Consider the following 22,483-nt stretch of genomic DNA (forward strand, 5'->3'; position numbering starts at 1 on the left):
ACTACCCGAGAAGTAATCAGGTAGGACTTCTGGGTTTATACCCAACTAGAACTTCCATGTAAACCTATCCCTCCAGACTATATAAGAGCGGATAGAAACCCCTTCGAGGAGAATCATCATCAAAGGCAACACAAACGACGTAGGGTATTACTCTCTCGGCGACTCGAACCTGTCTAAACCTTGTGTTCTTTTGCACCTTCGAGTTCCTGATCTCGGCGACACCCTACCTACAAACTCACCACCTCAGAGGTATCTCTCGATGGGCGTGACGGTAAAACACCGACAAGCTAATACTTGCCAACATAGATGCTTGGGTAAGTAGAAGCAGGAGACTGTTCACAAAAAAGATTTGTGGATAATGCCAGTCCAATAATGAATACCAATTGTATCACTACTAGAAAATTGACTTTTCGTCCCGCACGTTAGTACCGAACACATTTTGGTCCGGTACTAAACTAGTAAGGAGCCATTTTAGTACCGGGTCCAAATTTGAAAGCCCCCGGAGCTATTTTACTATCGGGTTAAAACATCACCCGGTACTAAACTGGGTGGTGTTTTGGCCCGGTACTAAAATGGCGCGTCTATTTAGTACCGGGCCAAGACACCACCCGGTACTAAGTACCGGTCGGTGTCTTGGCCCGGTACTAAATGGTCCGCCTTTTAGTACCGGCTAGGCGGTACTGGTTGGTTCGACTGGTACTAACCACGCCTTTTGCTCGGTAGGTATACTAGTTCTTCTAGCTGTGTATATGACTCAAAATTACACGTTGCATAATGTGATTAAGTGTTACAACAAAATGCCTTTATAGATAATTAAGTTTCTGTAAGATAGAGAGAAAACTCAACACGAAACGGCCAAACTTAGAAAGCGTACGTAAAAAGGAAAAACATGGAATAGTGATGCAAGTAATAGTAGTACGTACTGACATGACCATGCATATATTGAGAACAGACATTTTGATCATGGATAATATTTGCTTTTATACAATACATATGGACAACCGCACAAATAGAACCAAGAGTGTGTTCACGGATAACTCATGGCCAGAACATTTAATTCTGATATTATCTAGTGGTACGCCATTGGTATTCAAGACCTTCAGAATTTTGAGCACTATCCCATCAACATCATTACATATGATTTCAACAATCTGAAGATGGCTAGGTGCAACTGATTGTTCCATTGGCTTGTAACTTCCCTCCATTTCAATTGAATTGCTGCATACCTGAACCCAACAAATAATTTACTCAATAAATAAACAAAACAAAATAAAGACTAAAAATGTGTACAAAATAATAACAGTGTACCTCTGAAATTTTAAGGGTAAGCTTCTCCAGAAGTGGTGCATGATGGAGAAACCAAATCAGTGCACTGAGGTCAGCAGGTACAATCCATTTGTCAAGAACCAAAATCTTTAACTTGCTAAATATTGGGCACCAGTCCAAATCCCTGTAGAAAACATACTACAACAAGGGCAAGGGCAAAAGGTCAAATACTGAATACGATAAAAAAATAATGTAATACAAGCTACAATCGTATCCTGGTAGGCTAGGGTTACCAGACAAGAAAGGTTTAGTATTCATGTTTGCTAAGCTGAATAAGTTAATCCAGAACCAACATCACACAACAATTACTAGCCACATCTCATTTCTGGACATAATTATTCATCATACCAGATCAGGATAAGCTGACAGGTTCAGGTCTGTAGCTTCCGTCAACCCATGGAGAAACACGCAGCCGTAACCATCAGGACGATAGTAGTAATAACAACCCGCAGAGGCAACATCTCCACAATCATACAAGAGACCATTCTTGCATCGATCATAATGGAAATGATCGAATCTGAATGTTGCAGCAGCCAACAATGGCATGGTTCCGAGCAAGGGAGCCCTTCCACTGTTGGAGACGAACTCGAACGAAACAAGGCTTGGAAAGGACATGGCGGTGCGGGAGTTGGAATGGAAGTTGCAGCGTTTGATACTCAGATGCTCCAGCGACCGGGAACCGTATCTCCGACGAACAGACATGGCATTTCTCCATCTTGAGATGCTCCAGCGCCGGGCATCCGGAGAGATCAAGAACGGCGGCGTTGCCCTGGACGCCCACGAGCTCCAGCCTCGTGAGGAGCTGGGAGGCGAGGGGCCGGGCCTCCAGCATGAAGAGGAACCCGCTGGGCGTGATGCGGACCGGGAACCGGAGCTCCCGGATCCGGTGGTGCAGCGCGTGGCGGATCCAGCCGTTGCCGAGCAGCTCGGCGGCGGCCTCCTCCGACGGCCAGTCGAGATCCAGATGGAGATGGAGGTCGAAGTCGCACGATTCTATGGGCGGCGCGCCCCGGCGCGGACGCGCCAGCAGGGCGTGTTAACTTGATCTCGACCCCGGATCGGTCCAACGACCGATCCGGAGTCCGTTACGCGCCCCGATCGGGGGCGCACAGCCAAGACGATGGCATGTGGGCCCCCGTCGCGCAGCGCCATATAAAAGTAAGGTGGGGGCCGGGGCACGAAGGACGAAGTTCGCCGCCGTGCCCATTGCCCACCTAAAACCCTAGCAATCCGATCCAAAGGGGGGCGCTGAAGCGACGGGAAGCGCCGTCGCCTCTGCGTCACACGCCGCCGCCTCAGCTCGACTTCACTGCCGCCTCAGCTCGACTTCACCGCCGCCCGCTCACCCTCGTCCTCGACTCCGGCTCGACTTCTTCATCGCCATGGCCAACAACGGCGAAGCCGGGTCGTCCACCGGGGGTACGGCTTCTTCTCTATCTCTCTCTCTCTCTTTGTTTCTATCTAGATTAGTCACCAATGCTATCTTATTGGCTAATCCCCGAGCTAATTGTCACTTAGTTGATCACAAGGATCTAACAATGGTATCAGTTAGCCTAACTAAGCGTAGTTAGCCTCGGGTAAGAGAGAAAAAGCAATTAGAAGGAGGGGATTTCAAATTAACCCGAGAGAAATTGCAAGGCAAGTAAGAAAGATCGATTCCAACCCTTCGGGGTGAAAGAACCCACGCACCCGAGCCCAAACATGCAACCCTAACCCTAACCCTAACCCTAGCGCTAGCCCCAAATCGAGCAAAAACAGAAAGCTTACCTCGCCACCGGGAGCTACCTGCTCCACGGGACAGCACCGCCGAGGCCCAGGAGCTCCGGCGCACCACCGCCGTCGATGGGCCAAGCCATCCCGAGCGCGCCGTCGCTCGCGGATCCCACCGTGCCTCGCGCGCGGGCTAGCTAGCCACCTCGGGCCCACTCGACGGCGGCGCGCTCACGCACAGGCGAGCGCGCACGCCGGCGAGGAGGCCCGCGGCGGCGCCGTCGCCTCGGTCGCCTCGGTCGCCGTCGCGCGGAGGAAGGAGGAACGGCTGCGGGGAGCGGAGGGAAATGAGCTAGGGTTAGGGCAACGCTCGCCGGGAGGGGGTTTTGATCGGACCGCAACGGCCGGACGGCCGTCGGATCTGATCCGACGGCCACGGGGGGGTGACGGGCGCGCGGGCCGCTTACGGCCCAGGCGGGGCGCCGCTTTCCCGGCCCAGGCCCAGGTTGCGGCCTGGTGCGCGGGTAAGCGCCCCGCGCGCACGTTGGCTGCGCTGGGCCGGGCCGCAGTGGGCTGCTTTGGGCCGTTTTTGGGCCGTATGAACAGTAAAATTCAGTATTTTCTCAGAAACTTTTACACATTTCTTGTATAGTTTTGTCTTTAATTTATTTTTCACCAACGTGATAAATTTAATAGAGAGATAGCCAGTTAGAAAGTTTCTGAAAGTAAGCATATTTCATCTTTTCCGCTGCAAATTTAATTAAGTTATATCCTTTAATTATTTTAGAACCAACGAGACATTATAATTAAAGGAGTCAGTTTTAAGTTATTTCTTCCGTTATAATATTGTTATTTTCTGACCAACGTTGATAATAGCAGTATTATAATTTTTCAGTAAGTTTTCATGCATTTGTTCTAATTCTGCCTAACGGTGATTTAGAATTAATGCAGCTAGTTACTTGTATGTCTTAATATTGACCAAAGTTAAATTGAGATATACAATTATTATTTTATAAAACAGTTCTCACTTTTCTTGATTTAAATTTCAGGATCTAATGCAATGACTTTCATTAATGCTATACCGCCGTTGGATGGTTCCAACTACGGGATATGGGCACAAAAGCTAGAAGTGGCTCTCGCACTGTCAGACATCGACTTAGCCATCACCTCACCGTTTCCTGTTGGTCCCGAGGAACTGGTGAGGGACCCGGAAGAGACATCTACTGTTTGGCAAGCTCGTCAGAGAGAACATGCAAATGTTCAAATGAAGTACGATCTTGAGAGAGCAAAATGGAACTCTTTCAACAGGAAGTGCTTGATGGTCATCAAGAGTTCCATTATAGACAGTATCAGGGGAGCAATCCCAGATTGCGCCACCGCAGTTGAGTACTTGAAGAAGGTTGAGAGTCAATTTGTTGGCTCTTCAAAAGCTTATGCCCAAACTCTAATTCAGAGGTTAGTAAATGACAAGTACACTGGCGGTGGTGTGAGAGAGCACATACTAAAGATGAGCAACATGGCATCCAAGCTCAAACCTATGGACATGGAGCTTCCTCATGCTTTCGTTGTTCATTTGGTTCTGGCTTCTCTGCCAAAAGAGTTTGAGACTTTTGTTGTTAATTACAACATCAGCCCAGAGACATGGGATCTAGAGAAGCTCATCGCGATGTGTGTGCAAGAAGAGGAAAGACTTAAAGCCTCGCATGGTGACACGCTCAACTATGTTAGGCACAACAAAAGAAACAACTCTTCTGACAAATACACGAGGCCACAAGGGAAACCTCAGTTTAAACGAGGTTCCTCTTCTTCTTCTTCTTCGACTCACCCAGGCAAGGGTGCAAAGAAAGATCAACCACACATTGAAAAAGATCAATGTATGTGGTGTCACAAGACAGGACACTACAAGAAAGAGTGCCCAGATTTTCTAAGGCATTTAATTAAGAAAGGTGAGGATGTTATCACATTTATAGATGAGACCCTGTACGTAAGTTATTCTAAATCTACTTGGTGGATTGACTCAGGTGCAACTGTTCATGTTGCTAATTCTTTGCAGGGTATAAGTACAAAGACGATGCTACAAAGAGGGGATAGATGGCTGAAAGTCGCCAATGGAGTTAGAGCCGACGTTGAAGCAGTTTGTCAACTCACGTTAGAATTAGAGAACGGCTTTAGACTCCAGTTGAATAATGTTCTTTATGTACCCTCTTTGTCTCGAAATTTAATTTCAGTATTATGTTTGGCAGATGATGGTTATAAGTGTCATTTTGGCAAAGAACAATGTGAGATTATATTTAAAAGTCAGTGTGTTGGTCTTGCCATCCGACAAGACAAACTTTATATGTTGCCTATGCATGAGACTGCACATTCTGTTAGCAATACTACGAGTATTGCAAGCACGACTAACGACGCAAGTCATAAGCGCAAACGATGCGACAACGAAAATTCAGCGAAATTATGGCACTGTCGTTTAGGCCATATTTCGAGGGGGAGAATTGAGAGATTAATTAAAGAAAATATTCTCCATCCGTTAGATTTTTCAGATGAAGAACATTGCATCGATTGCGTTAAAGGAAAATACGTGAAGAAAATAAAGAAAGGAGCCAAACGCAGTTCAGGGGTTTTGGAGATAGTGCACACAGATATCTGTGGTCCATTTCCCATAAAGTCTGTGGACGGTTATGATTCGTTCATAACGTTTACGGACGATTATTCGCGTTATGGCTATATTTATCCAATTAAAGAAAGATCAGAAGCGTTAGATAAATTCAAGATTTTTAAGGCTGAAGTAGAAAATCAGCAGAATCTTAAAATAAAGATAGTAAGATCTGACCGTGGAGGTGAGTATTACGGTCGTCACACCCCGTATGGCCAAATTCCTGGACCTTTTGCAAGGTTTCTACAGGAAAATGGAATAGTAGCCCAGTACTCTACACCGAACGAGCCTCAGCAAAATGGAGTCGCTGAAAGACGTAACCGTACCTTAATGGATATGGTGAGAAGTATGCTAAGCTACTCCACATTACCGGTTAATTTATGGATGGAGGCGTTAAAAACTGCTATTCATATTCTTAATCGCGTACCGAGTAAGTCGGTGCCTAAAACACCATATGAGTTATGGACAGGGAGAAAACCCACACTAAATTATTTACATGTGTGGGGCTGTCCAGCTGAGGCGAAAGTATTTAATCCAAATATCGGAAAGTTAGACCCTAAGACAGTAAGTTGTCATTTTATTGGCTATCTAGAAAAGTCGAAGGGTTATCGTTTCTACTGTCCTAATGGATATACAAAGTTCGTAGAAACGAGACACGCTGTCTTTTTGGAGGATCAGATGATGAGAGGGAGCAAGGTAGCTCGAAAGATTGACCTTGAGGAGAAGCGGGTTTTCGTACCTACTCCGATGATCCAAGATCCATTTTTCATGTTGCCTGTTGCTGCTTCACCTGCGGTGTCAGCACCTGTTGTTAGTTCTTCACCAGTTGCTGTGTCAACTACGGTGCCAGCACCTATTGTTAGTTCTCCAGCTGCGGCGACGAATCAGAACCAGGAACCTGTCCTTCAGGATCCGACAGAACCAGTAGCCGCACATCAGGGGGAGCAAGAGCAGCCCCAGGTAGAAGAAGTGCCGATAGCTGAGGCACCGAGAAGGTCTCAAAGAACAAGAAAGCCCGCTATTTCGAGCGATTATCAAATCTATAATAGCGAGAAAATTCAGATGGAGGGTGACCCCACTTCATTTGAAGAAGCCATGAGAAGCGTTCATTCGTCTGAATTGTTGGAAGCCATGGAAGATGAAATGAAATCGATGAGTACCAACGATGTTTGGGATCTAGAAGAAATTCCTAAAGGAGCCAAAACAGTAGGCTGTAAATGGGTCTACAAGACGAAATGTGACTCCAAAGGGAATATAGAAAGATATAAAGCGCGACTTGTGGCAAAAGTTTTCACGCAAAGAGAAGGGATAGATTATAATGAGATATTTTCTCCTGTTTCATGCAAGGACTCCTTCAGAATTATAATGGCGTTAGTGGCGCATTATAATTTAGAGTTACATCAGATGGATGTAAAGACGGCGTTCCTGAACGGGGACCTTTATGAGAATGTTTACATGGCACAGCCAAAGGGTTTTGTCGTGGAAGGAAAAGAAAAGATGGGATGTCGTCTAAAGAAATCCATTTATGGATTAAAGCAAGCCTCCAGACAGTGGTATTTGAAATTCGATGAAACCGTAAGAAAGTTTGGTTTCAAAGAAAATGAGGAGGACAACTGCATTTACGCAAAATTTAAGAATGGAAAATTCGTTTTTCTTATTCTGTATGTGGATGATATTCTGCTTGCTAGCAGTGATATTGATCTGCTATTAGAGACAAAGAAATTCTTATCCTCAAAGTTTGATATGAAAGATTTAGGTGAAGCCTCGTTCGTTTTGGGAATTGAGATTCACCGAGATAGAAACAAGGGGGTTTTAGGATTATCGCAGAAAGCATACCTAGAAAAAGTACTAAAGAAATACGGTATGCATGCGAGTAAGCCAACACCTGCTCCTATAGTCAAGGGCGATAGTTATGGGAAATTTCAGTGTCCCAGAAATCAGTACGAAATCGATCAGATGAAAGCGGTACCATATGCTTCAGCTGTCGGAAGCCTACAGTATGCTCAAGTATGTACGTGCCCTGACTTAGCTTTTGTCACCGGGATACTTGGCAGATTCCAGAGCAATCCAGGGATAGAACACTGTAAAATGGTTAAGAAAGCTTTGCGTTATGTGCAAGGAACGAAAGACCTCATGCTAACATACAGGAGATCTGAATCTCTAGTGATAGAGGGTTATTCAGACTCAGACTTTGCGGGAGATAAGGATGACAGAAAATCCACGTCAGGCTATGTGTTTACTCTTGCAAGTGGAGCTATATCGTGGAAAAGCTCCAAACAGACAGTCACTGCATCATCTACGATGTATGCAGAATTTATAGCTTGTTACGAGGCATCGGGGTAGGTTAAATGGCTAAAGAAATTTATACCCGGATTAAGAGTGGTTGACAGCATAGAAAAACCACTAAAGATGTACTGCGACAATGAGCCTGCAGTATTTTACGCTCACAACAACAAGTCAAGTGGAGCTGCCAAACACATTGACATAAAGTTTTATGTTGTTAAAGAGCAAATCCAGGATCATACAATTAGTTTTGAGTATTTGAGCACAAAGAAGATGTTAGCGGATCCGCTCACAAAAGGCTTACCGCCCAATGTGTTCAGAGAACACTTAGCCGGCATGGGTTTACGGGAAAGCCTATGATTCCTGGACAGTAAGGGTCCAAAAGTATGGTTCTATTTCAAACGGAAAAGTATGTTGTGGCTGTTAATCCAACAGTAATAACTGTTGAAGACGAGGCATGCTCAATATATTAATCTGAATGAAATCGGACGTAAGAAGTGAGTAAGTTGGTAGAGATCAAAGGGGAGAATGTTAACTTGATCTCGACCCCGGATCAGTCCAACGACCGATCCGGAGTCCGTTACGCGCCCCGATCGGGGGCGCACAGCCAAGATGATGGCATGTGGGCCCCCGTCGCGCAGCGCTATATAAAAGTAAGGTGGGAGCCGGGGCACGAAGGACGAAGTTCGCCGCCGTGCCCATTGCCCACCTAAAACCCTAGCGATCCGATCCAAAGGGGGGCGCTGAAGCGACGGGAAGCGCCGTCGCCTCAGCGTCACACGCCGCCGCCTCAGCTCGACTTCACCGCCGCCCGCTCACCCTAGTCCTCGACTCCGGCTCGACTTCTTCATCGCCATGGCCAACAACGGCGAAACCGGGTCGTCCACCGGGGGTACGGCTTCTTCTCTATCTCTCTCTCTCTGTTTCTATCTAGATTAGTCACCAATGCTATCTTATTGGCTAATCCCCGAGCTAATTGTCACTTAGTTGATCACAAGGATCTAACAGGGCGTTGACGAAGGAGTCGAACCTCGCGACGCCGCCGGCCCAGCCGTCGGTGCCGAGGAAGCGGACGCCGGGCGTGGACAGCCAGCGGTGGCGCCAGAGGTCTTGGAGAACAAGGATATCCGCACCGCGTCCTGCGCCGGCAGCAGCGAGAGGATGTGGAGGAGGATGCACTCCGGGAGGTTGCTGAATGCTGATGCGGTCCACCCCGGCGGTCATGGTGATCGAAGAAGCTTCGGCGGTCGGCGCTGAAACTGGAGAGGGCAGAGATCGAGAGAAGGGGAGAGACTGCTGGGAGAGTGAATAAATACCTAGGGCAACCCATTCTCGGGAAAGAGTATCCAGGGCAACCCTAGGCCCACCCTAGGCAAAGCGTACGTCATGTTTTTCAACTTAGGGTCAAAGCACAAGATTTTTTTTAAGACCAACCAAACTAGAAAAAGATCGAATAGAAAATTATTAAGGGTACCTGTAGACTTGTTTATTTGCGGTTTTTTCCCCCTGTGCTACCTTTCGTTGGTTAAAAATTAAAATATAATCGAAGATGATTTGTACACAAAATAAACCAGCCCACTTGACAATGTATTGGTCATTACTTGTAGTAAAATGGGGTCAAGACAATATGTTGTGTCAGGATAGCAGTACAACATTTTGTAGAATATCTTGACATAAAATTTTCTAGCACCAAGCCCAAGCCCCAAGAGGTAGTCCAATTCCATGTAGCTCATAAGCTTTAAGAGACGACGTCTTTATGACCTTCACGTAGCAGCTTCTTCACTCCTGCCTCCCATGCCTATCAGACTGCAGCAACAGCAGCTTTCCAGCTATTTGATCAGTTCGCCTCAAAATGGTAATCCTAGTGGCATTTCCTCCTATTTTATGGTAGCAAAGCTTGCGATGATATTTCAAAGGAGTAGTGGCAGATGCGCAAGTATTGTTCATAACGTTAGCTATATATGCTACGTACTACCTTGCTCTGCTCACTTTTATGACATTTCAGACAAGAAAAGAATGCTGCACGAAGTTCAATCTTGCTGTATAGTGATTAGCTGATGTACAGTAGTGGAAGTGATTAAGAAAAGTTTCTCTTCACACATTGGACAAGTTATGCAGTACGTAGCTTCCGAGTCGCAAAGGTATTCATACATATAGATCGATGCATGCTCAGTAGGGAGCATATCAGCCAAAACTAGTCATGACTATAAATCATTACACTAAGCCCTAGAAATTGTCTCTATTCTATTTTAAGAGTCAGTCGCTTTAAGTAGCGGTCCTGGAAATGGACATGTGGCTGGTCCACGCCGGTCGCTTAGGTGGACCACCACAGGAAATGAAAGCGAGGTTCAGGATTGGTCGCTTTAAAGGACCGTCCTTGGAAATTTAGCTTGTCTTTTGACATGTTCCTTGTTTATGTGGTTGTAATGACCAGCAACACCAGGAGCTTCAATTACAAATTTTTGGGTTTTCGGCTCTCGATCATCATCAAGCTCATATGACATGTCCAATAAAAAAAATTGCAAGAAAAGAGTAAGAGAAGAAGAAAAACAAGACAAGAACATCTGCATAAAACCGGACGAACGCTTAGTATGTTGAAATGGGGTGCCCAAGTCAATACTAGAATCGTACTTTTGTCTTGTACATGAAAGGTTGGTTCATTCTTGCATCCCATAATGTCATGCACTTTTCATTGGAGCAAGTTCAGAATGTCCCAAGTCTATTTTATGTAAATCATATGTAACAGACCTTGAATTAAGCCGTTTCCATGTGCCAAAATACATGTAAGAGCCGCTGTCCTTCGTCCCTTACCAAAAGCTTCGTACACCTCACCGGTATGATATCGCCTTATTTGGTAACGGGTTTCATTGATGCTGTTACATGTAGTCTAGTATATGTAACGGGCATTTTGCTTTGCTACTTTGCTACTGTTGGGTGCGCCTTAGTGAAAAGGAAGCATTGTATAGAGGTCGTGTCTTGTAATGGTGAATTTTTCAGTAGGTACATAATGTGATATGGATTTACTCTCTGGACCACATGTCATATATCGTTCTGACTTAGTATTGATCTCTGTGGCCCGGCAATAATGGAACCTAAAGACGGAACGCATGAACCTTCATAAATCATAACCTTTAAATTAACCTCTTAAAAGAGTTCAGTCATGGGATTGTAGGCAAAAATAGGCGTATTATTAAGATGATGTTATCTGCTTCCCTCTTGCCTCCTGTTCTCATGTGCTTTGTCCGGCGTTAGATGTCTTCAAGCTTGCTTGAAGCATTCTCACAGTATTCTAACTCAAATCCCGCCCAGAGTGTATATAAGTTCTTTCCTTCGCCGAACTATCCAGTACAAAAAACTATCCCTTCATCATCGCTTGGTGTTATTTACTAGCTATTTCGCGTGCCCTGTCATCATTTTGCCTGCTCCTTAGCCTTGCAAAATAATTTCAGCTGCTGATAGCTACTTCCCTTTTGCCTCCTATTCCCGCTGAGACAAAATATCAGCAACTTCATGACCCTAGTCATTTCTTCTTGTTTTCCACCTAATATCCAGCGTTTTTTTTGTCTTGGGTGTGCCGGTGAAAACGAGGCCTTATATACAGGGGCATGCCAGTAATGGTGAAATTTTTGGTAGCTAGGTGCGTTACGCACGCATTTGCTCTCCGGGTCACATATCGTAACTCTTATGTCGCTAATAAAAATGAAAAGACTTGGACATAAACCTCTCTTGTGTTTTTGTTATTCTGATTTCCAGATGGATCTATCAGTACATGTCTTTAGCATTGATATCTGTGGCTTGGCAATATAACCTACATACAGTATACTAAGCACAAAAAATTTTCTCTGGGAAAGTACGCTATACTTGTGATAAAGTTTGGAAAAAAGTGACTTTATAACACTTTGGACACATATAACTAAGAAAATTTAAGTCATCGGTGTGGTGTGGCAATGCTTGGCAAACAACGAGGGATGCAAAAATTATCTATCTATCCTGATTGCATTCCCGTCTTCACCACTACTGGTGTTTGGTAGCTCCTTCGAGTGCCATGTCATCATCATTTCTACTAGAACGTAACACGCGCTTCGCATGCCCTATCAATAATTTTCTTTTAGTATTTATGCAAACATGAGTATAGTGCTTTTTTCAAAAAAAGAATAACACACATGATATTTTGTTATGACAAATGAGAGCATTAACAAACTCAGGAAAATTAAAGGAGAAAAAAAAAGACTTGGACTCGATCTAACTGCTAAGTGCTCTAGCTCGTGTGCCGCCTTATTTTGTTCCCTGTTAATCTTCCTGATGTGAAGAAGATGCAGGTGGCTTCTCTCCAACATTACCTCCTGAATCGGCAGTCTCACTGCTGATCTATCCAAACCTTTTGCTTGAAGCTTGGTTATCATCAATGCACAATTCGAAGGAGATATCACAGTTTGCAGTTATGAATTATCCCAAAGAGAATTAATTGATGCCGAGAGCATCACTCGGTTTATAAAATGGCTGAATACATAACATGAGGTAGCAAGTAATCAGATGTAGGTCGAGACGTGGCTGCAACTGTGTAAACACAAAATGTGTTGATCTCCTTTTCCTCCTAAACATCAGCGCTGGAATTATAAATGTAGCTATTGAGAACAAATGTTTGTTGCTGTAGAGCTTGGTAATAGCAACACAAGGCGTTTACAATAAAGATAATATTTGTAGGGAGGTAAATATGTTTGGATGAAGATATGATGTTGAAAAAAATCATTTTGGGTACAGTACCTGTGGTTATCTCAGACACATACATGTAATCAGAATTTGGATGAGGCATACATGATTCAGCAGCAGTCTTGTTGCTGCGTTTAGGGCTACCCTTGGCCGAAACCGGTCTCAATATGGATTTTATGGAGAATTTTATAATATTAAATTATGTGCCACATCATCAATTTTGCTGACACGCGATAAGAGAGGAGGACGGACTTTCATCATACGATAGAGGAGTTATATTCTCATTATTCTCATAACACTCAATAGGTACAATTATCTAGTTTTTTGTCATAATAATAATATAATAAAAAATCAGCGCAAGGCAGGAACAGCACGCACGTGGCGCTTGCCCTCCCACTGCCCCAGCCTATCATTCCTGCTCCTTGACCCAAAGCAGTGGGGCCAATAAGTCCATGGTCCACCAATCATCCACCAGTCCTCCTTTTTTCTGCTCCTCAACGAAGTGACGAATCCACCGTAGGCCTTGATTGGGTGGCCACTGGACGAGGGAATCCCGCAGGCTGTGGCTGAGCGGCGTGCAATGCGACCCTGCCCGGCATGGGCGCTTTTTCAGCATGCGAGGGGCCCATGCTACAGCAGCAGAAGGAACGCTCCTCCCTTTGCGCTCGGGACGGCCGCGTGCGAACAGAAGAGACGTCCCCGGGCGTGGCGTGCTGCGAATGAGGACCCAAACCTCTCTTTAAAAAACGGAGCTCTTCGCCTAGCAAAATTATAATTTCAGCTGCTGATAGCTACCTCCCTTTTGCCTCCCGTTCCCGTCGAGACAAAATATCAGCAGCTTCCAGACCCTAACCACTTCCTCCTTTTTTCCACCTAGTATCCCGCGTTGGTTTTTATACAGAGGGCATGTGCGAGTAATGATTGAAATTTTTGGTAGGTATATATTGTGATGTTATGCATTTGCTCTCCTGTGTTTTTCTGTTTTCAGATGGATATATTTGTACATGTCCTTTTTCCCTGGATCGGACGGAGAAGTTCAATCGATGAATTATAGGCATGATACTTTTAGTAATCATGCATAGTTGCTCGAGTGCATCGACACATATTGCACCAATAGACATATGCGAAATGCTCATCAAACAAGATCTTATAGGCATAACCTTAGATAGGACTAATGAGTGCATAAGCAGCAAGCTGTTAGCAGCTCTCTGCGCAGTAGATACAATCATGTGTCCTAATCCTAGAAACAAGATGAAACTACTGTTATCTTTACACCAAGCGCCATGGAGCAGCACGACTATGGCTCCGCCATCTACACATTCGTCAGCCTTGACAAAGTCGACCACTCCATTTACTTGCTCACCCGCATCATCTCCTATACCTGGAAATGGCCTGTAGTAGCGCAGCTCCTCACCGTGAAGACAGCAGATCGAAGGTGTCGAGATGACCCTAAGCCCATCCTTGATGAATGGCAGCTACTGTCATCAAGATCCAAATCCACATCCCTTGCTTCCCCAACAGCCTCCAGTATTTGAAATTCACCTCCCAAGCCCCCTATTACCTGTCACTCCACATTCTTTCTCTCCTGCTGAGCTTCACCGTTGTTGCCCTGCGCCGCCAAGCAGTCCAAGGCGTTAGGGTAACAGGGAAAATCCACTTTGCATGCGTACAAGCAGGTTAGCTGCTTCCCTCTTGCCTCCTATTCCCATGAGACAACTTCCTACTCTAGCCATTTTCCTCACGTTTTCCATCTAAGCCAAAGTTGCTTTGCTAGTTTGCTACTGTTGGGCGCGCCTTAGTGAAAAGGAAGCATTATATAGAGGTTGTGTCTTGCAATGGTGAATTTTTCAGTAGGTACATAATGTGATATGGATTTACTCTCCGGATCACATATCCTATATCAATCTCTCTTAGTATTGATCTCTGTGGCTAGGCAATAATGGAACCTAAATACGGAACACATGAACGTTCATATAGATCATAACCTCAAAATTAACCTCTTAAAAGAGTTCAGTCATGGGTTGTAGGCATGATAGTCATGCATAGTTGCTCGAATGCCAGTACGAATCTTGTGCTAACTGACATTGATTCATATTAAAAATCTCATCAAACAAGATCTTATCGAAATCAGCTTAGATATAGGTCTACCTGGCCCAACTTGCTGACTAATGAGTGCATGAACAACAAGTAGGTAGGAGATTTCTACTAACTGGGCACTCCTGTGTACTCATCCTAGTAGAAACAAAAGGAAATTACTATTGTCTCTACCTTAGTAGAGATTCATGGTAAATACCATCATCAGGACACAGAACCAACTTCCCAACTCTTCAGCCATTACCTCTCCTTTTCCTCCTAATAACTGTGCCACCAGTGAAGATGGTGGTGCAGTTGTGACCAGTTGAAGCAGAGCAGCAAAGAAGTCTATCTGATCAGTGGCGGTGGAGGCATTATGACAACTGTGGGGAGTTGGCATGATCCCACCATTGTACATCCTGTTGCCAGTCTATCTGGCTGCTGCAGACCAATGTCAATGCCGAAGGGAGTAAATAAGGGAGGTGCCAGACTTAACAGTAGCATCGGTTTCATTCAGTGGTACTGAAAAATGGTATTTCCAAAAGTGAAAAATAAATGCAAAGATTCGATCAAAAATGCAACTTCAATAGGATAAGTTACCTTGCAAAGCTGCTAACAGTGATATGATGGAACTAGGTTGTGAAACAAGGTAAACTACACTGGAATAGCAGGACATGATGGACAAATGGCAGCTAATAAATGTTCCGTTTACCTTAAGATAATCTACTAGGGCCATCAGCAGCCCAGTACTTCTCACTCTGTTTGGACTTCAGTACTCACAAAATTTTTAAAACCTGAATAAAAGGGGAAATGAAAGCACAGTTAACTTGGGGAGGAAATTTTGGAGAGATAATTTTTTGAAAACAAAAACTGACATGAGAAGCAATTCATAAGTACTAAAAGGTGTCTGTAAAATAAGAGCTACCCTTGTTCCAGCATGAAACATTATCAAAATACCACAGAATGAGATGGATGCTACTAACATATGATGTCTTAGAAAAAAAAACTTGTTTCTTTGATATGTGAGTTGAGAAATGAGCAATGGGTTCTGTACAGGAACTAAAACTGCATATAGGCACAAATAAAAGGTACAAGTAAAAGGGCAGGATAGACAAAGCATGAGAATAATATTCAAGATTCTCAAGGGGAAACATGGCTTCACTAAAGAATCAGATATCCACATATTTATTTGTGCGAGCTGGAACTGATGGCACCAATTCAATCAAAATGGACTGCTTATGGGACGATACTTGCCGACATGAATGCTTGCATAAATACAAGCAGGAGAGCATTCACAGAAGCTCCAGTCGATAGTTTGATTATCGATAAGTGATAATACTTTGTTTTATAACAGATATTGACAACTGGACAAAGAATCATGACTGTTCATAGATAACTTACGGGCTGAACATTGGATTCTGATTTTCTCTTGTGGTATGCCATTGGCTTTCAAGACCTTCAAAATTTTGAGTAATATCTCATCAGCATCTTTACATATGATTTCAACAATCTGAAGATGGCTAGCTGCAATGGATTGTTCCAATGGCTTGTAACTTTCCACTGTTTTCATCAAATTGCTGCGTACCTGAAGCGAAAGAATACTTAATAAATAAAGCCAAAATAAAGAGTAGACATGTCTAAAGAGCAATAACAGTACCTTTGAAGGTTTTAGAGTAAGTTTCTCCAGAAGAGGTGCATTGTGGAGGAACCAACTTAGTGCACTGAGCTCATCAGATACAAACCATTTGCTAAGAACCAAAGTCTTTAACTTGCTAAATGCAGGGCACCACTCTAAATCCCTGATGAAGACATACTAGGAAAAGTGCAAAGGCATAAAGTCAAATGATGAAAACACTACAAAAAGGAAAATTAAAATAGAAGACTGAATCAAATCTGGGTTTAATATGCTGATGAAAAAGGTCTAGACTTCATATGTTTTATATAGGTGAATTGTATATCAAATCTAATCTATAAAACATCCCTATGTTTGCTAAGCTGAATAAAGCCATTCGGAAACTAACATCACACATCAATGCAAGGCATCTAACTTTTAGTTGAGTAATGTCAGTAATTTCAGAAGAACAAGACAGTTTCAGTGCTGATATAGCATGACTATGGTGAACAAACTACAGGGGATGTTTGATTGAAGTGTGATGATTCGAAAGGAACAACTGAAATACAGCTATGTATGTCATACAATTCCATAACTGAAAACATGGGAAGCAGCTGCAAGCATACCAGATCAGGATAAGCTGACAATGTCAAGTCTGTAACTTCTGCCAAGCCTTCAAGAAACACGCAGTCGTAATCATCAGGAGCATAATAGTATAAACAACCATAACAGGAAGCATCTCCACAATCATCCAAGCGACCATTGCTGCATCGATCATCATAGAAGTGATCGAATCGAACCGTTGCAGTTTCCAAGGACGGCATGCTTTCAAGCATTGGAACCCTTCCAGCATTGGTAATGAACTCGAACGAGACGAGGCTCGGGAACGACATCCCAGTGCGGAAGTTGCAATAGAAGAGGCAGTATCTGATCTTCAGACGTTTCAAGGATGGGGAGTGCATTTCTGTCGAGCCAACATCGCAATCCTCCATCCTGAGATCCTCCAGCGCGGGGCAGCACGAGAAATCAAGAACGCCGGCGTTGCCCTTGACGCCTACGAGCTCCAGCCTCGTGAGGTGCTCGGAGGCGAGGGGCCGATCCTCCAGAGCGCAGGGGAGCCGGGGCGTGACGGAGACCCGGAAGCGGAGGTCCCGGACCTGGCGCCGCAGCGCGCGGCGGATCCAGCCGTTGACGTGGCGCTCCATCTTGGGGACGTCGTAGCGGCCCAGATCCAGATCGACGTCGAGGTCGAAGTCGCAGGAGTCCAGGGGCGCGCCCCCGCGGCGGGCGCGCAGCAGGCCGTCGACGAAGGGGCCGAACGTGTAGACGCCGCCGGCCCAGCCGGTGCAGCCGGCGAAGCGCACGGCGGGCGCCGACCGCCAGTGGTGGCGCCAGCTCTGGGCGAGCACGCACGTGCGCACCGCGTCCTGCGCCGGCAGGAGGGAGAGGATGTGGTGGAGGACGCCCTCCGGGAGGTCGCTGATGCGGTCCGCCCCGCTCGCCATCGGCGGCGCTCCGGCGAACAGGTGGGGAAAGTGAACGGAGGTAGTGTGCGTGCTTGTCACGTGCCTAGCGCGGTAGTGCCGGCACTTGGCCATGTATTGGTTAGACTTGAAAAAAATATGGTCAAAATGGCTGCTATGTAGACATGTAGTTTTAGCTTGGCCTAAAATTTCAGAAAAAATTGCAGATTATCTTGATACAAAATTTTCTACCACCTAAATCTCTGAGTTGAACGGCCCATCACCGTCAAGCTTTAAAAGGTAGCCATTCTAAAAAGCTCTCAATCTTGATTGGAGTCTTGGTGAGACGGCCAGTTTTGTTGGGGGATCCGACTCCACCAAGCATTTAAGAGAGAGAAAGAGAACTCTGAAGATACATATGAAAGATAGATGAAGGTGCAACATAAGTGGGTAAGTGAGGAGTGCATAAGTCAGCCCCCCCTCTTGACCTCTTGGGTCATTTATATATAGGAGTAGAGGGAGGTGGCAATTTGCCTCCAGCCCCCTAGTAGGTGCAATATTCATAAATAGGCCATCAGGCCCTTATACGAGGCACATTTACTGCATGGGCTGGGTTGCATGGGCTGGGTTATTCCTCCAACAGTAGCCCTTCAGCTACTTCAGTTTGACTAGTATAACAAAGTACAGTAGGTGAATATATTGGAAGTGGCCCGGACCTATCTATGACCTCGGCCATGAGAAAATACCCTCACGACCACCCGCTCGTACGCCTCGCTAAAAACTCGATCCGAAATCCCAGTGGTTCAAAACACATGGAGAAAAGAGCACACGCGTCTGGCGGATCCACACACACATGACAACGATAATCCAGCTAGTGATTGACTTCGGTCATAATGATGAAATGAGTCTTCGGCGATGATGAAGGCAGAAAACTTTATCGCTTGACTTCGTCCCATAGGATCTTCGGAGCCGCTTCGGAGCCTTGGTTCCCGAGCGCTCACATCTTCGGATCCTAGGTTCCTGAGCGCTCACATCTTCGGAACCGGTTGAGCCTCGTCGTCACCACCTGTCGCGCCACTATAGTCGAAGCATATGGTTCCTTTTTATTGTACCCGAAGCAGAAAATCTCTCTTCAGCATAGCCGACGTAGTCGAAGTAGAAGAAGCAGTGTAGTCGGCGTAGTTGTTGTAGTAGAAGAAGCAGAAACGACGATGCATTGGTCCTGCCGAAGCCAAGACCGCCTTCGGGTCTCCACTCGCGAGCGTCGGGCAAGACTTGTCCGCCATGAGGTGCTAGTCCACCATAACCCCGCCATAGCCCCTCTTGTCCGGGGTTCGCAGTGGAGGCAGCAAAGGTGCTTTGCACGCAGTCGAAGCAACTGATGTCGACGAGGGTGAAGTCGAAGTAGTCGTCTCCGAGCCCCTCGAGTCGAACACTGTCGATGAGGTCGAGGGCGAAGTAGTTGTCAGCGAGCCCCTCGAGTCGAACACTGTCATCAAGCCTCGTGCCCTCGGGCCTTGAGTCACGAGCGCCGGGCAAGACTTGCAAAAATCCTGTGGAATCAAAATAGAAATAGAGCGGGCCTTCGCACCGCCCTATCAGCTCAATAAAGCAATAGATTATAGCAATTGCAAGTTACCGAAGCTTAGACCCCGAGCCCCTCAAGTCAAGGTTGAGAGGGTAGGCGAAGTAGTAGTTGACGCCAAAGGTGTCAGCAAAGCCCCTCATGCTGAAGAGCTTGGTGAAGGCTATGCCGTTGTAGGTGCCGATGCCTCGTGCCGAAGGCCAAAGAAGTCGCATAATGCACCTGATTGTAGACAGATCTTCATCGGGCAAAGCTTTTTGAAGCTTTTGAGCGTGTTAGCAGGATGCCTGATTGCTCACTGACGAAGGCTACTGTTTGACGAAGGCCAATGATAAAGCAAGGATCCTGACTGACAAAGGCCCATGCCTCATGAAGGCCCATGGCTGACGAAGGCCCATGATCGACGAAGTCAATTTCTGACGAAAGCCTATGACTGACGAAGTCAATTTCTGATGAAGGCCCATGATCGACGAAGGCAATTTCTGATGAAAGCCCATGACCAATGAAGTTGATTTTTGACGAAAGCCCATGACTACTGAAGTCAATGTCTGACGAAAAGCCCAAGACCGACGAAGTAAATTTTTGACGAAAGCCCGTGATCGACGAAGTCAATTTCTGATGAAGGGGTTTCATTTTTGGATCTGCGGATGCCTTCGGCTCTTGGCTCGAGAGGGTTCCGTTTTTGTTTCTACGACAACCTTCGGCATTTCGCTCGAGAGGGTTTCACCTTTTGTTTTGCAGATGCCTTCGACTTTTAGCTCGAGAGGGCTTCGTGTTTGGCGTGAGCACTCTTAGCTCCACGCTCCGGTGCAATGCAATATAACGTGATGCAAAGATTGCATGTATGATATGAATGGATGTATGCTATTGCAATGAGGGTAAAAACGAAGGGTAAAGTGTAAAATATTAAGCAGGGCACTGGACGTTATTGCCCTAAAAGTAAGGATGGATTGTGCCCATTTATCATGGGCATTTCAGCCCTTTCCATCGATGACAACACCCCTTTGAACCGAAGGGGTTGGTTGCTTCGGTGCTACGAATAGAGACTGGTTGAACCTCCAAGAGATCGGGGTTGTGAGACCGTTATGGTGGCAATGCTGAAGCTCCATTATGAGAATGACTGATAAAGGCACTGATTGACAAAGGTCAATGACTGATGAAGGCCACTGACTGATGAAGGTCTGAGCAATGAAGGCCTGACTGATGAAGGCTGATGCCTGATGAAGGCCTGATGCCTGATGAAGGCTTGACTGACGAAGGCCTGATGCCTGACAAAGGCCTCGCTGAGGAAGGCTGATGCCCGGCGAAGGTCTGATTGACTGTTGACGCAAAAAATTGAGCGGTGAACCCCTGCTTGACAACACACGAAAGGCCTGGGAGATTTGCTTTACTCCGGTGCAGATCCGCTCGCAAGGTGTGCACGGGCGTGCCAGTCAATTTGACCTGCAATTGACAAGGGAAACGTAAAATACATGAGCAGATAGGCAGCGAAGCCTTCGTGCTCATAGATAGGCGTTCTTTGAATAAACACCACATGCAAATAGATATTGAATGTAATTATGTAGTGTAAATGACTAAAGCAATCATGGCACGTGCTATCGGCTATGTCAACCGACGGGCCAATAAAGCATGATAAGTAAACAATCATCCATGAGGCCGATTCCATCATCCTAATGAGCATGAGCGGCTCATCGGCTGTCCAAACCAGATCCACACAATCGATGATAATAAAGCATGAAAGCCATCAGCTAGAGAGCCGATAGGAAACGGAGCACCGTTGAGCTCTTGCTCCACTATGACTAGGGCCACAAGCCGACGAAGCTTAAACTAACGTTACCACTAGTATTTCTAGATGAAACTACAGCAATACGTCCGGTAGTTGCAATCTAGAAACGCCGGCAGCAAGAGGTTAATCTAAACTTTGAGGTAGCTGAGATTAAGATGCAATAGGCCATTAAATAATCTATCATCTATTTCAGCAGGATAAAAGCTAATTAAAGCAAACTAAACAGCCAGATGATAAATTAAAGAAATATCAGCCGATGCAAGCTTAATCAACGCAAAATAAATATGATTTTACCACATCTATCAAGAGATTAAATGATGTAGCCTTACAAGATATGATGAGAATCGATAACCGGTAGGCAAGCTAGATGAAATTACAGTGATACGCCAGTAATTAAAACCTAGAACACCTGGTAACAGAGATGCCTGCAGATGAGCCGGAGGTCGAGGCGATGCAGCCCTGCTCATCGAAGAAGTCACCGGAAAACTACATTACTTCTACTCCTAGGGTTTGGCGTTGAGCCGAAAAGAAAGATGTGTGTTGTATTGATCGAGAGATGATCCCTTCCACAATGGACGGTGGTACATATTTATATCCTAGACAACCTAGCCGGTCACGGCAAACCAAACTTGCTAAAGAAGAAATGTCTAGACAAGCTAATATTAAGATACATGGACTCTAATTTCCTTTCTGTAGAATTCTCCTTGATTAAGCTTCTTTCCGATCCATCCGTGCCAAGACCGATCCACATGCGTGATTAATCCGGACTGTTCCCTGGTGACGCATGCAATGCAAATAAACACATATGTTGTATCCTCCCTTCTTTATTTAATCACCTTTGTTTATACATGGAGGCTTTTCCTTCAATCTTGCCTTCTAATCACCTTGCCTGACCAATCCATAAAGCCAATTCTTGTATTAGAATCCTGGACTCCATGTCTGACAGCTTTGTGCACGTTGGATCAAAAACAATAATGGAGGTTTGGATTTCTCTTGAACGAACGGTCAATCGGCTAGCAAAAAATATCTCTGAACATGCCACTGTTTGAATTGCTGCCAAAAGATATCCTAGTCACCACGAACCTGCCGATCACCGTCTATATGGATGCTTGCAGCCAGCTATCTCTCACTCTGGACCTCATGGGATTTTATTGGTAAAAAAATCTGGTGTCAACACTGAAGAAGGCCTCATGTTTGATGAAGCCGTGACTGACGAAGGCTGATGCCTGACGACGGCCTGACTCATGAAGGCTGATGCCTCATGAAGGCCTAACTGATAAAG

The 22,483-nt window shown here is 45.4% G+C and overlaps 1 protein-coding gene and 1 pseudogene across 7 annotated transcripts; both read right to left on the minus strand.

Moving 5' to 3' along the window:
• Positions 1 to 980: 980 nt before the first annotated feature.
• Positions 981 to 3,182, minus strand: LOC112902601 (annotated as a pseudogene).
• Positions 3,183 to 13,811: 10,629 nt separating this feature from the next.
• LOC112902825 (F-box/LRR-repeat protein At3g26922-like) lies at positions 13,812 to 17,961 on the minus strand. Of its 7 annotated transcripts, none has more exons than XR_003230675.1 (6): positions 16,994 to 17,961; positions 16,413 to 16,568; positions 16,157 to 16,340; positions 15,468 to 15,549; positions 15,021 to 15,196; positions 13,812 to 14,291 (listed from the first exon to the last, which is right to left on the minus strand). XR_003230675.1 is itself a non-coding variant. In XM_025972011.1 (5 exons), the coding sequence occupies exons 1-4, from the start codon at positions 17,870 to 17,872 to the stop codon at positions 15,509 to 15,511; spliced, it is 1,131 nt and encodes a 376-aa protein (XP_025827796.1). In that variant the 5' UTR covers positions 17,873 to 17,961; the 3' UTR covers positions 13,812 to 15,196; positions 15,468 to 15,508. The 7 variants fall into 7 exon arrangements, 5 of the variants coding, with proteins under 5 accessions (XP_025827796.1, XP_025827794.1, XP_025827792.1 ...); XR_003230676.1 differs by having other exon boundaries at positions 14,951 to 15,196; XM_025972011.1 differs by having other exon boundaries at positions 13,812 to 15,196; positions 16,157 to 16,211.
• Positions 17,962 to 22,483: the final 4,522 nt, after the last annotated feature.

The sequence above is a fragment of the Panicum hallii genome, chromosome 8 (genome assembly GCF_002211085.1).
Source record: "Panicum hallii strain FIL2 chromosome 8, PHallii_v3.1, whole genome shotgun sequence".
Lineage (NCBI taxonomy): Eukaryota > Viridiplantae > Streptophyta > Magnoliopsida > Poales > Poaceae > Panicum > Panicum hallii.

Bases quoted from the DNA above. Each gene is read 5' to 3' on its own strand.
- LOC112902825 (XM_025972009.1), bottom strand. From the start codon at position 17,872: ATGGCGAGCGGGGCGGACCGCATCAGCGACCTCCCGGAGGGCGTCCTC. The intron at 16,341-16,412 runs GTACTGTTATTG...CTTTCGCTTCAG, and splicing joins TTACTCTAAAACCTTCAAAG to GTACGCAGCAATTTGATGAA. The intron at 15,550-16,156 runs GTAAGTTATCTA...CCTTTTATTCAG, and splicing joins CAGAATCCAATGTTCAGCCC to GTTTTAAAAATTTTGTGAGT.